General features: G+C 38.6%; 2 protein-coding genes across 2 annotated transcripts in view; one reads left to right on the top strand and one right to left on the bottom strand.

Annotated features, from left to right (window-relative positions):
* LOC148395200 (uncharacterized) overlaps positions 1–6462 on the top strand; it is a 79976-nt gene extending 73514 nt beyond the window's left edge. The window contains exons 3-4 of the mRNA XM_088381017.1: positions 5842–5988; positions 6064–6462. Coding sequence (XP_088237143.1) covers positions 5842–5988; positions 6064–6112 — 196 coding nt within the window. The 3' untranslated portion in view covers positions 6113–6462. The remainder of the gene's footprint in view (positions 1–5841; positions 5989–6063) is intronic.
* Positions 1–15041, bottom strand: part of LOC148395199 (calsyntenin-2-like) — a 140178-nt gene that overhangs the window by 102803 nt on the left and 22334 nt on the right. The gene's annotated exons all lie outside the window — the stretch shown is intronic.

Below are 15041 nucleotides of genomic sequence, written 5' to 3'. Positions count from 1 at the left end.
TCTCTAATATAACGTGAAATGCTGGGTGGAAATACACCAGAATAAGTGTTTGGGTGGCATAATACACTTTTAACACAAGTCTAGCTGTGTTATGCTACAACAGAGCGTAATCAACTGTGAACAGCAAATTACCAGGTAAATCAATAAATGTCTACAGGGAAAGGAATTGAACAGTTACATGGCAAGCACACTGATCTACTCAGGGAAACCTAGATAAAAAATATAAGATGTTATTTTTATTTGCACTATTTTGCACTATGGATTGCTGAAACTTTATTTTGAGTTTTGTGAAATGAATGATATAACAGATTTAGAAATAGCTCTATTATAGTTTTGATAATATATACTTTTACAATGAAGGGATTCAATTTATTCCATGATGAACTTGAGGCCAGCCCAAGCGTGGAACTGGCCTGCAGAGCAAAAAAAAGGCTGAAACATTGGTTGTCTTTGCTGTCTTCTGTGACACTGAATGACACCAGTGGTTGGTAGTGTGTGAGAACTTAACCATTGGCCCTGGACTAAAATAATGACGAGCCTGCTTTTGCACCAAGCGCAGACTACTTTCTGTCCTCAAATTAGAAGGTGCGCCGGCACGCCCAGATGAGCGCAGCATGGCCCCAAACAAGCTAGTTCCACCCATTTTTGCACCGACATGTATCTATGAAGGTGATGAAGTACATTAATATCTGCTAATGTCAGCTGATACATAGTACCTCCTCAAAATATGATCTGGGTAATAAAATAGTTGAAGTGCTTATTAACTAGAAAGGTTAACGCACCAGACCACCCGGGATAGCTATTATGGTAATTTATATTATGAAAGGTAATGGATCTCAAATTTGGCTTGTTTTTCCTAAGCAATGTAGCCGTACTAAGTAGTTAAATAGTCAGAATAGTTCTCCATTCCCACTTAAGAGTTTCTGATTACCCTGAGGTGATAAAAAAAAGTCACCATTAAGTTTGAACTTACTCTAATCAAATGAACCTGGTTTCTTCTGGTGGCAGCAGTCATTCTGTGTAATGCAATGTACAGAAAGCACACACTATTGTTCAACTACATGGACGACAATCGATCCATCCGTATTCCACCGCTTCTTACTCGTATGTGCATCGTGGATAATATGAATTGTATTATGTATTATATTTTTATCCCTTACAGATATTTACATAATACACTATTTTCATTTTTCCTTAAAATCGATTACATTTAAAAGCATTTATAACTTCTCTGCATTCTTACCAACATTACTTGATGCAGTACAAAACAGACATGATTTGACAGCCCTGACGCTGTGTCAAGAAAAAGCAATAAGAACTAATTTCAAAATGCAGATACTGCTTTGAGGCATGCTGACTTCATGTCAGACTAATATTTGACTCCACATAACTGCCGTCCGTCCGTCCGTCCGTCCGTCCGTCCGTCCGTCCGTCCGTCCATCCATCCATCCATCCATCCATCCATCCATCCATCCATCCATCCATCCATCCATCCATCCATCCATTCATCCAGCTGCAAACAGCTCAAAGCCACAGAGACAGAGCCGTACAATGGCTGCCCTGCCCTTGGCCTATAGAGAGGTAAGGACCACAGGCAAAAGACTAAGGCCAATACCCCCTTACCTGCAAAAACGACTCAAATAAGGCACAACTGAAAAACATTTGAGATATTTTTTTCCTCTTAGCAGAATAAACGCACCCACAAACAAAAAATACACCTGCAAATATGTACACATAAAAAATTTACAGATTTCTCTATCACTACAGATCTAAATAATAAATGTTACATATACACACATATACCACACTAGTGATTTGTATAACATTCAAAATGGAGGTTGTTTCTGTCTCTCATCCCTCTGCTCACCGCCTATTAAAATCCTAATGGCAGTTTGCCAGGCCGAGACAGTCAAGGGTGAAAATGCAAGTGACCTCAAAGTGTGGATAACATGATGATGTGATCATAACCTCAAATTAAAATTCACTTCAAACTGGACTTTATAACCTTGTGGGTCTGGGGCAGACTAGGCTGCGAGTCTGAACCGAGAGGAGAGTTTAATCCACTCTTGATCTCCAAAAGCTCTACTAAACTGGAATAAGGTCCGAGGGGCTTATAACATGTACTGCCATATTTCATGTGTATATTATTATTCTGTGTTGTATGTATTCCTTTGGATGCTTAACCCTTATAATTACAATAAATCATTTCATAATTAACAATAAAATAACATTTTTACTCAAGTAATGATCTATTACAAGCATTTTACAAAATAGTACAAGAAGAAAAAGAATTAATCATGAATGAATCTTTTTTCCATCTCACAACTTTCCGGGGTGTCTTAAAGATGCCTTGCTTAAGGGCAGGCTACACCTCACATGCATTCCAAAATATCTGATTGCTCATGGCTACGCCACTCCCACAGTCGGAGCAACCACTCCATTTGCGATTTCCATCAGCATGATTAATAACTACAGGTGGTTTCCTTTGATAACGCTGCAATGCATGATGGGTTAGAGGGTCCCAAACATGGGTAAAAGGTTTAAAGTGGGCAAAAATAGAGCAGGCAAATGGTCAGGTGGTACAAGCAAGCTTTAAAAGCTGATCTCAAGGCTTTTAGGGCTATAGTATTTGAACTACTTAGCCCCAAATGGTACCACACGAGAGAGAGTGTATGCAGACAGAGAGGTTCCATCTTACATGGGCAAATAAAGGTAATGGGGAGCATTAAGAAAAAAGGCCCTCAAGGTTTCAAGATGTCTGTATAAGAGGAGAGAGCAACTTGCACATGTGCATGCGTGCTTGTCGCTTTGACCTTGAGGACATACAGTAAGTGTATTCACATCTCATTTTCCCAGCAGGCTGTATTCATCTATTCACTCTGTGTATTCATAAAAAGATGCAGAATACGAATGCACTTAAGTGTTCACACATGCCGTGGCTAATGCAAATAGGATGTATGACTTTTTAGAGTATTGGCAGGATGCCAGATAACTGCCTGAAGTCTCAGGATGAAGAGAAAACATGACAGGGAGGGATTTTTTTTCCCCCCAACCTTTCTGGTCTCCTCCTCTTTACAGCTGATGATATTTTTAACTTTCTTGTTTACAGCTTGGTGTGTTGTAGTCTTGACGCCATCCATATTTAAGAAGATAAGGAGCCAATCCTTCCACTTTTATAAGGTGTCTTAATATGTCCCACTCTGTCACTGTTCTTCCTGATATGAGCTCCAAGCTTCAAAAGAATATTGTCAGGTTGAGTGCTGTAGCTCCAAGCTATTTATAAGAGCTTAAAAAAACAGCAACCGAAAATCTCATTGTGATGTTTTATATCATGAGAACATTCTAAAGTTGTGTCTCAGTGGCATTTCCCTGATTAGGACTTACTTTTTTCAAGAGCTTGTTAGAGCCATTACACCCCCAAAAGGTTTACTGAGTGACTTGCGGATAGAACGTCTGCCTCATAGTAATAAGGTTCTGGGTTTGAATCCCAGCTTTTCTCTGGATATACCAGCTTCCTGCCACAATCTAAGGTTTTACCATCCATCCTTCCATTGTTTAGATCTTTTGGCTTTGTTAAGTTTGCGAGTGGGCTGGATCTTATCCCAGATGAAATCAGATAAGGAGAGAGGCACTCACCTATGGACAATGTTGAATTTTGACCTTCCCATGGCGCACATTGCACCCATGTTTTCTCCGGCTTCTTCCCACCTTCCAAAATAATCCCTGGTCGATAAATTGAGGACCCTTGCTGAAAGTTAAATGGCATTGGCTCCAGTTACCTGCTACACCGATGGGGCAAGGGGTTAAGGAGCTTACATACTGCAACTTGGTTACCATGGTGATGTCCACTGCAGGGCAGAGCACAGGTTGACCCAAGGATGACAGCAGCAAGTTTGTACATAGTTGGCCATGGATGCTAAGCCACCAATAGATCGCAGTTCACCAATATGCATTTGTCAGTGTTACGGAAATCTCTTATCTTATGATACAACCAACCTGGCACATCAACAGTAGTGCAGGTCTTCCCCATTGCTGCGTCTTGTTTTACCAGCTTAAGGTGCATCATCTTGTGTCTCAGAGTGCAGGACACTACATGGATAACTGATTCCTCCATTTTCTCCTTTCTTTGTTTTGTCTGATGTTTTCACAGTTGCACACCGTCAAAATATTTTGCTATTGTCACTGTGAAACCACCATGTCCCCTATTGGATGCGTTGATGCATCATGTACATAATGGATGTACAAAAATTAGCGCCCCATGTGTGTACCTTTTATTATGTTTTGTATTGATTACCTTTGTTTACTCAATGCCACATAAGTATAAAAACGTTGGGGGGGGGTTGCACTGTAATTTCCACAAATCAACCAAACAAACTTTATAACAAGAAATAAACCAACAATTTGTTTCCTGTGCCATGTAACATTTGATGGCTGTCTGGTTTGGTGACAATTTTTATGCTCGTTATTTGATGGAATGGAGTACACTATGACATCGGTTAGTCATTTTCATAGCAAGAGGAAAGCAGTGCTACGGATTAATACTTGTCTGCATCAGGATGAGAAATTTGTTGTTTAGAGAATTACTTGGGGCATCGTTCAGTGCTACACAATCCTGAAAGCTGCAAATCTTGTACATGATAGCCTACGTTAGAAAATGTGCTTTTCCAAATAATCACAATTCTCCCAGCACATTGACAGAATAACAATGCCTGAATGTCTGGAGGTTACATCAGAAAATGCATCTGAGTCACCTCTTATATCAAAAGGCTTTATTGATCATACGAGAAAACTCCCTTGTTCAAAGTTTATGTATCAGGGGCATCACTTTTTCTGGAATGGAAATCTACTGTAGGTGATTACAGCTATTCATCAAAAGTCAAAATAATAGTAGTATATTGGATATACAGTGAAGTCATTTGGGCTTCCTCCCATATTTCTCTCTGTCCTTTATAGGACACTGTTCTCCCCTGCAGAACACAATCACCAGTATTCTATATCCCATTTACGCAGCTTTACGTAAGTCTGAAAATGTTTCAGAATCTAAGCTCTCACTTGACATTGTGAATTGCTCTCCAAATCCAGCCACACAGAAAAATTGATACTGTGTAATTTGTAAAACCAACATGAATGCCATTTTAATATCACAAAAGACAGAGAAATAAAGTGCCACGTCCTGACCACTAACTGTAGTATTTGTGAAAAGTATTTGTGTGGCTCAAAATGAGCAGTTTCACGGAAACATGTATACTGATGCTACAGACATGCACGGGGGTCTGTTCCAAAATTTTAGGATAAGTATTTTTGTGTGCGCCAATCAGACTATCAATCGACATTAAGCACCCCTCTCATTCTGAATAAAATCATCATTGGAATAGACTTGATCCCCTCATAATATTCCGAATAAGTTGTGTACGTGAAGTATAATTATTTCGATCAGGCTTTTAATCCGAATAAATGTGTCCCTGTGAATGTAGCCTATGATAAGTAGCTGATTCTGAAAAAAAAAAATATTGAAGTGCACATTCAGTCAATGAAATGTGCAGAATCTGAGTTTCTCTTACAATCTGAAAGCAATCATCGTTGAATTTTCCAGTGTTTGTGGTATGGTTCTTTCAATGCACTGTTTAACCTCCAAAGTCAGTAAAGTACATTTAATTTTCTGCAACAATGACTTCAAGACTCTATCCTATTCTGTTTTTATTTGAAATGTCTACATTTGCACTACGATGATGAAGTGAGTTTGCCTTTTTGTTGTTATTTCTCGACATTGTCGATTGTATCAGCAAACAGAAAACAGCAGGTCACATGTACAAACACAACACCTCTATCTACCCCCCACAGCTTGGCAGCCTGGCAGAGGATTTGGCAAGGACTTGTTCCCTTCTCCAGCAGTTCTAGGAAAGGGGGATCATTTCCAACCCCAGCCAAAGCAGAGAAACTGAAGAGATGGGGAGCGGGAGACGTCAGGATAATCCTCCAACAGCCATAGTAAGTATCGCATAAGAAGGAGAACAGGCAACAGCAAAGTACAGAAAGTCAAATGAATTTCTGCACTTTTTTTAGTCACTTGCCTCTTTTCCATCACAAAGTCGGAATGGAGAAAATAAGATGATTACCTCGCTCTGCTATCAAAAAAAAAACAATCATATTTACCCATTCTCTGAGCTGCCAACAGAGAAGCTGTATGAAATTGTGTATTTTTGATGAATCCATGATTGATTGGAGTTCCAGGAAAGAAGCTTTTCTGTCTAGCTGTCAAATTCACTGCTGAAGAGCCAGATTTGTACATGGGGAAGATACATAAAAGCGCAACTAAATAAAAAGTGGAATTCAAGAACATTCAAAAGAAGCAATTCATCACCACGTACACAAAACAAATGCACCAATGTGGTGCATTGACATTATTCAAACAGGCAAACACTTGGGTTAGGTTTCAGGGAACTCTTTAGAATAAATTGAGGTGCCCAACACATGAGTCATCTATGAGTCTATACATTCAATGTCTTTTCCACTTGAAAATGAGTCAGAAAAGACATAAAGCAAAGAATGAATACAAAGTAACACAAAACTTCTTTTCAGACATCCGCCAAGGACAAACTGTTGACACACCATTTACGGCCCGACCCTCTCAGTCTATATTCTTATTTCTTTCCATGTGTGCAATTGTAAATGCTTTTAGGTACTGTTGTAAAACACTATGGGCTGAATTCACTACAGGATTGTGTGGCTTTTGTGTGGTGCTAAACAGTAAAAATTGAACAAAAACAGATCTGATTCATAAATAGCGGGCATTTGGTGTGATGCGTCACAAATGAATACACGAAGCAGAATGCGTCTCAGTGTGGCGGTGGTATTTGCAACATTAAGATGTTAACGTTAGGATGTTGAGACTGAGCAAAGTGCCTGTGACCTCTGTGGGGAGAAGCGGTATAGAAGATGGAATATATATACTGTATTTTCCGGACTATAAGGTGCACCGGACTATAAGGCGCAAGGAATGGCCCATTTTAAAACGTTGCCCTTATATAAGGCGCACCAGACTATAAGGCGCACTGTCGGGTTTTGAGAAAGTTTTAGGTTTTTATATATATATATATATATATATATATATATATATATATATATATATATATATATATATATATATATATATATATATATAAATAATAAATAATGTATGTATATATATATATATATATATATATGTATGTATGTATGTATGTATGTATGTATGTATGGATGTATGTATGGGTGTATGTGTGTATATATATATATATATGTATGTTGATCTTTTCATGTCTATTTTCATGTCTTTATTTTACCGCTGCATGCTCTCACTGATGTTCCCGCAATTGAGTGCACATAGTAGCATGCCTTCACAAAGAGAAATAGAAAAGATGCATGGGGAAAACAATAGAATAGCTTGCCTTAATAATAACACAAGGAATGAGGAAACCTAATGAAGACAGATGAAAGTAATCTTTTGCTTGTCATTGTGCAAGTTCCCTCCGTCATCTCCTGAAGGACAAAGATTGAAAGGCACTTATGTATATACGATAAGCTGTTTTGTCTGTGACCTCCATGCACAACAAAAAAGCTGCTTTTACACTGCTTTATTTTCATAGCAAAATCAAACCTAAGATTCGGCTTCATCACCTACGATACACAAACATCTCTAGGCATCTCTAAGATGGGTAACGTCTGACACAAGGCAATACTTCAAGAAGGTACTAAAATACACAGAAAACACAACACAGCAAACGTGCTGATAAACTGCAAGAAAAATACAAGATATATTTAGAATGAAAAGTAATGTTTTTCTTATTTTTATACAGTTGTGCTACTTAAAAGTACCATATACATAAATATTAATTAGTCTTCCCAGAAAGCGACTCTCTTAGATTAAAAAACTTTGCACGATCTGTCTTCATCACAGCGTGAATAAGAACAAGCATAATAACCGTTATAAACTGTGTTGATATTGATGCTCGTTCCGTCTGTCGACAGTGTAAGCAAAGTATTTTTTTTTGCTCTGTGAGGTCGTTGTTATTTTAAACCACATCTTGCTAATTGTCTTTTATTATTGTATTTGCCGGTGTGTTTGTTGTTGCAGATGCAGTTTCATACTTGGAGCTGTTTTCAATATGTTGTCCTCACATAGATATGCCTAATTGAGTAACCAAAACATTCTTGACAATGGTGATGCTCAACTGCGTGTTACTGACATATGATGAGTAGGTCGCGAATAACAAGTAAAAAATTTCAGGGGGTCCTTGATTTGTACCAACATAACTCTGTACAATGTTTTGAGCATCTGAATGTAGAATCAAAAATAAGAGAATATTTGCTGGCTACTGTTTATCCATATGAATGTTAAATATTTTATATTTGTAGTGCGTTCAGTTGAAAAATCTTTGTAAATCATTAAGTTATGTTTTTATTTACATTTTACAAAATATCCCATCTTTATTGGAATGCAGGATAATATTTACTGCAAACATTACGAGTGAACATCCACAGATTAAGCCTGTAAAGACGCTCACTAGGGTGGATTGACAAACAAAAAAAAATAGTCAGGATGTTGTTTAGTGTTACATGCATCACTTGGAGCTCATAGTTGTGAGCCAGAGTGAGGGCATAGTGGCAGAAAGCTCAGCGTTCACAGCGTGAGTACTTAAAGAAAACCACCACACACCCACACTTACACACACACTTATTAAACAGTTCATCTCTATGATTTGCTACAAACAGCCCTGTCGACACTTTGGGGCTGGCAGTCCTATCTCCTGCAAATGAGCCACTGCTCATCCAAATTTGCTCTACCAATGGAAGTACATATCACTGTTGCCACTTGCACTCATTAGGTGGCACTTCATGACTCAATCATCAATTGTCACACAACAGCAAACACACATTTGGATTTGTGAGAAATAATCATCAATAGAAAATGATGGACACAAATTATTACCAGAAGTCATAAGACACAGGGTCTCTAATTTATATCAATTTTATATTAAATAGAAATTGGTCCTACCGATTGTAATTGCAAAAAGAGTAATACCATCGAAGCAATTGAATTGGACCACACAACACTGCAAGTGGAACTAATGTTGTGGCAAGTAAGTTTGGGTTAATTTTGGTTCTGCCTAAAGAGATGTCACTTTGGCAAAAGCAGCAAAAGAAATTAGTATGTAATACAACAACATAATAGTTGATTTCATGTAATCCAGCCATGGCTTAGTTCATGACTACAAGTAACGCTGTCGCTGACCTTTCAACCCGTTTATACGAATCTACTTGACATTTGGTACATTCATGTGCCATTTCTTCTTAACAACGTATGTTTAAGAGTGCTAGAAATTACCGATTGGGGCTTGCAAAGACAAACATGACCTTAGGCTCGATGAAAAGAATCGGGATCAAACTAATCCCAAAATGAGACATAGAAAGTTTCATCTCAAAAGAGTGCCTGTCGATTGTAATCTTAATTAAAAAAGCCCATTTTCTCTTTGACTGTCTGCCTGTTTCTCCTTATGTATACATCTCGTCCTCTCTTCATCTTTAGAATCGGAATTTGAGGACAAATGGGTATAATTGATGTTTGAGATAATAAGAAATGAGTTGCTGATAAAAGCTCAGGGCAAGAAAGGTTGTACATTGCATGTGCGTGCGTGTGCGTGCATGTGTGTGTGCGACGGGCTGAGAGAGCGAGACCTACACCTCAGTGCTAATACTTTATGGAGTGACATGATGTCACAAACCACACTCTATCTGTGACATCACACATTCACACATCTTGCAATGAAACATTCACACATTCTTACACACATTCTACCATGTGTATAACATCATCAAAGTCTGACAAGGGTAGAAAAATAGTGACAGGTTCTGTTGGATTTCGTCTTCTGGGGAGTGCGCCATTGTCTATTTCCAAATTACTCAATGTATGTTTGTGTTTCTACAGATTAGGGAAGGTACTCACACCAACACAATAAAAAACATACTCACACGAGGTGCTTTTTTTTATCTGATCTGTTATTATTGATTCTCTGGGTTCAGGAGAGTATACAGCACTGGACTGCTTTTTCTACCTTGCCGAAACTCGTGCCCGCATACGGGCAGGGTCAAAAAGCGACGACTCTAGCTCTACTCCTGCAGTCCACACACTTAGTATATCGTAGCCTGCCAATGTTACAACTCTAAAAGTATGTCAGTTGAGGTCTCATCAGCATCCCTGAGCGTCTGCTACTCAGGCGACAGCCTTTCTGTCTGGGCTCCCCATCCTTTGGTGTCACAGTCATGAAGGTGATCACCTTCGCTGTCACCATGGAGTTGTTCTCCCCACCTCGTCAGATTCCCTGCAAACACATAATTTACGCGGCCTACACATTCATATTTAATCTCTAAAATAGATATGCTGACTGTGAACAGACTGTTTAGTGATAATATTATCAATTGTTCAAAATACTTCCAGACCTCATCGTCTTATTGGCAACGCAAAATGCTTTCAGGTCTTAGGTCATCGTCTCTCATGCTGACCTTCGAAAATGTGCAGGCTGCTAATGTTGTCAAACTACACTAAATTATGAGTACATGCATATACACGTAAAATATATTAATATATATAATGAAACTATGTTTTCCTAACAGGGAATTCAACTTCTTCAGTTCCAATGCAAACACACCATTCATACACTGAGGGTTGCAGGCAATATTTTTTTGAGGTGCAATTGTACGGCTAAAACGTTTGTCATTACTGAGAATGCAGTAATCCTTATTCAGAGAAAAGTAGAAATTGTATTTAATAATGGCAACAAAAAAAAACATTGCATGAATGCACACCAATTGTTAATCCACCTGGGTGGTCTCTAAAAATCCTTCAGAGTCTTGTGGGTTGAAAATTTGCTACACATACACAATGTAACTCAGCAAGGCAGTAAATGTACATTACAATTGTACAATTTGGACAATATGTTAAGTGTTTTCAAACTCCCAGATACATATACATATCTTAAACTGTTGTGGATTTGGGCTCAAAGTTGTGCTGTAATTTAAATGAACAGAAATTTATTAATGATTTCCCTCCCTAAAATAATCGTACCTGAGCGACCTGGTTTATGTTTTTTGGGGGAAAAAAAAAAGCCATCCACAACATTGACTCAAATTTTTTGTTTAATAATTTATCTGTATGTTTCGGTATGTCCCAAATTTCTCACATTCTCGACAGGATAAAAGGAAAAAATATGAATAGTTTGTGAAATCAAGATATGCCAAAAATAATTGTCTTTAATCCATGTCACAGTTGCTTTTATTTAGCCAGCAATAATTATAGGAGGTCTCTATTGTCTCAGGCTGACATAGCAGTAGGAGACGATTCTCAAAAGATACCAAGACTTTAAATTACTTTGAGCGCTCCATTTTATTTTTGTTTGAATAAGCATTAAGTGGATTACACATTCTCATGACAAGCGCACTTCATTTAAATATTTGCCTTTCGGCGCTCCATCAAATGCATTTGGAGTTTCACATTCCCATTTGGTCAAAATTTATAAAAGGCTTTGGTTAACACGCAGAATGAATAAGAGATCTGAGAAACTAATGAACAATTTAAAAGAATGTCCAAGTACCATTTGACCAGTGACCTACAAATACTAATGCAAGATTGAAATAAAATTTTATGAGAATATGCTTAATACTTACACTACCATTCAAAGATTTGGGGTCACCCAGGCGATTTTGTGTTTTTCATGGAAACTAATATAATTGCGCCAGGGTTTTCAAGGATTTTCTAATCGGCTATTAGCCTTCTTCTTTCAATTTAAAAGTAAGCGCATTTCTAAGTGACCCCAAACTTTTGAATGGTAGTGTATGTACAGTATACAATTTGCCATGGTCAGTAGATTTTATTATTCTTTTGTTTATTGCTGGACTCCAAAGTTGAAGTGATAGTATTCACAAAATGTGGAACTGATAAAAGACTGTGTCAAGGATACATACATGAATCGTCTTTGTTTTACAGTTTTACCAACTAAAACCACAACAAGGTGACATTTTTCCACGACAGTAGCTGGGTGAACTGCTGGCTTCCCATCTTTTTTCCTCCAGCTAATACCGTGACGTCATCGTGACATAGGCCATGAAGGGCTCGATAGGACATTGCACTCTGGCAGAACTCGATGAGGGGAACAGAAGGCATAGCCACGGGAAGAAACAACTTGAAATGGCAGTTCTCCTTGTCATGGGCAGAAAGTGAAGTGGATTCAGTGGTGGCATTGTAGTGTCTTGCAGAAAGGAATGTCGAACACTCTGACCAAGATTGCAGTGTCAACAGAGTCTTAAATAGCGGGTTGTTGCTGACTGGCTGACAGACTGATTGGCTGGCTGTCATGGCAGACTAATTGGTTCTTTGGCATGGCAGACTCTGACAAAATCAAAGTTTGCCCACCATCACAGAACGGATTAAAGCAATGCCACTATGTTTGGCAGCTTATTAAACATCTTGCGCTCACTCCACTTCACTGGAAGGCAAAGTGGCTTTTCCAACGTAATCACCATAGAATTTATTGGCATCATGAAGGGCAGTTGGTTAGCACCTCTGCCTCAGAGGTCTTTATATTTTTTTATACTATGAGTTTATACTTTATATTTTTAGAAAATATTACTTAAGGGCTTCCTGTGTGGAGTTTACATATTGTCCCCGTGCTTTCATGCCTTTTCTCCAGGTTATTATGGCTTCCTACCGCTTTCACAAATATGTAATTACGGTTAATGAATGAATCAAAATATTCCAAATGAATTTGAATTTTTCTTTATAGGCCCTGTAATCGGCTGATGATCAGGCCAGGAGTTACCTCACCTCTCAATTTAATTCAACCACGACAGGCTCCGGCTGAACCCCAACATAAACCTAAAATGGATGGATGGGCATTTAGAAATAAATTTCATCACAGCAATAACACATTTTTGCAAAAGATAAATCATAATTCCATCCAATTTTTATACCAATTGTGGTTGAGGTCATGAAGAAATTGTAATCTCTTCAAGCTGATTTTGGGTGAGAGATGGGACACATGATATAAATAATCACCGAACAATCACAGGGCTGAACAAACCCATCCATCTATCCATTCTACTATGTAACTAGTGAGATGAAGCCCATTCCAGCTAAATTTGGGCAAGAGGTGGAGTACAGGCTAAAGAAAGAAACATTCACGCAATGGACAATTTTGTTTTAAATTCAACCTAGAATGTACCTTTTAAAATTTAGGAGGGAAATCCAAATCATCTGAGTACTTGAAGAACATAATCCAGGCCAAAAGCTCTATGTGCAACCAGAATCATTTACCGTATTTTCCGCACTATAAGGCGCACTGGATTATAAGGCGCACCTTCAATGAATGGGCCATTTTAAAACTTTGTCCATATATAAGGCGCACCGGATTATGACGTGCACCTTCAATGAATGGCCTATATTAAAACTTTGTCCATCTATCACATATATACATTTGGCCCGCGGGCCGGACTTTGGACACACCTGCTGTAGTGGCTCAATATTGGTCCATATCTAAGGCGCACCTGATTATAAGGCGCACTGTCGGCTTTTGAGAAAATTGGAGGTTTCTAGGTGCGCCTTATAGTGCAGAAAATATGGTACTGTGAATACATGATAGCCACATACCCCACCAAACACACATAAACACTTTATATTGTAACTCCAATGTAGTGACCTGCTTCATAAAGAGAGTTTCAAACTAAAAACATATTTATAAAACGTGTGTTCTTTTGTTGTTCACCTGTACAGCCTGACACAACTCATTGAGAGATGTGGAAATAAATGAGAGTGATTGAATGGCGAGAAAATTGGGGAAGAACCGAGAGATAACAAGGTGTTTATGGAAGACGCCTCCCTGCAATGTTCCCCCCAGCTCACATTAGGGGAAACATCACTGGGCTGAAAGGAGCGCACGGGGAAATGCTCTGCTGATAACGACTGTGATGGGCCAAGATGATAGCAATCATAGTAACCATGCTAATCACGGCCCATCCTCTGAGGACTGTGATAGCATCTGAGGGGTGTGCTTAGAGAAAAATGTTGGTGTGCCTACTCATCCATTGTCAGTAGCTTTGTTGCGGTAATAGCCCAACACAAACCTCCCAAGTGGAATAACATTGGAACTACGGATGTTAGGAGTCAGCAATGCTGAAAATAAACAAGGCCGGACACAGCTAGGACATACTGCGAGTGTGAAAGCGTCGTCTAGCTTCATCACGTTCACCTGCACATTCAAACATAATGAAACCCCTCACGTAATAATTTAAATTTCAGAGAGGTGTTAATTAGAATATAAGTGTAGGAATAGATTGAACAGACTGCAAAATCCTAGAGATTAGGATGTTTTCAAAATTGTGTCTATCTCCAAGAGCCAAAAATGTAATCAACATCACAAAATAACACCGCACATTTGGATATAGCCAAGACCTCTACCATGGTACCGCATTAAACGATGAATATACCCGTGACATTAAGAGTCAATCAAAATTGAGGATTATTAACACCATCACCATAACAATCAAGAAGGTAGATTGCTTGCAGTGTATGGTAGATAGTAATCACTTAATTCATTTCTATTATACTCTGAATAATCCCTCAAGGCAGAATTGCACTCACACTGCTGAATACAGAGTGAAAGGGACATACTTGCAAACACAACTGCACCTCTTGAGCTGAGGGCAGCCGTAGTTCTAGCCAATGTGAGACCTCTTTTCATTCAGTCGAATCAATTCATGATAAAGACTCATTTAGAAGATTTGTCCATGACTCAGCGTCAGCATCGAGACACATTTTTTCTATCCAACATGTGTGTCACTATGCATCTGCAGAGAGAAGCTCCGTGTTTGATTGCATATCTGACCATGTTTAAGGAGTAATCGTTTTTGGAGAAATAGTCCCTGTATGCAAGTTTTTATTATACTGTATCTCTCATTATTCTCTAAGGATGTGTCATGTCTCCTGTCTCCGAGAGTGTTAACATTTTCCCGTG

This window comes from Syngnathus floridae, chromosome 7 (genome assembly GCF_059516105.1).
Source record: "Syngnathus floridae isolate MCC-2025c chromosome 7, RoL_Sflo_1.0, whole genome shotgun sequence".
Lineage (NCBI taxonomy): Eukaryota > Metazoa > Chordata > Actinopteri > Syngnathiformes > Syngnathidae > Syngnathus > Syngnathus floridae.
This window is presented reverse-complemented; position numbering and strand designations above follow the sequence as displayed.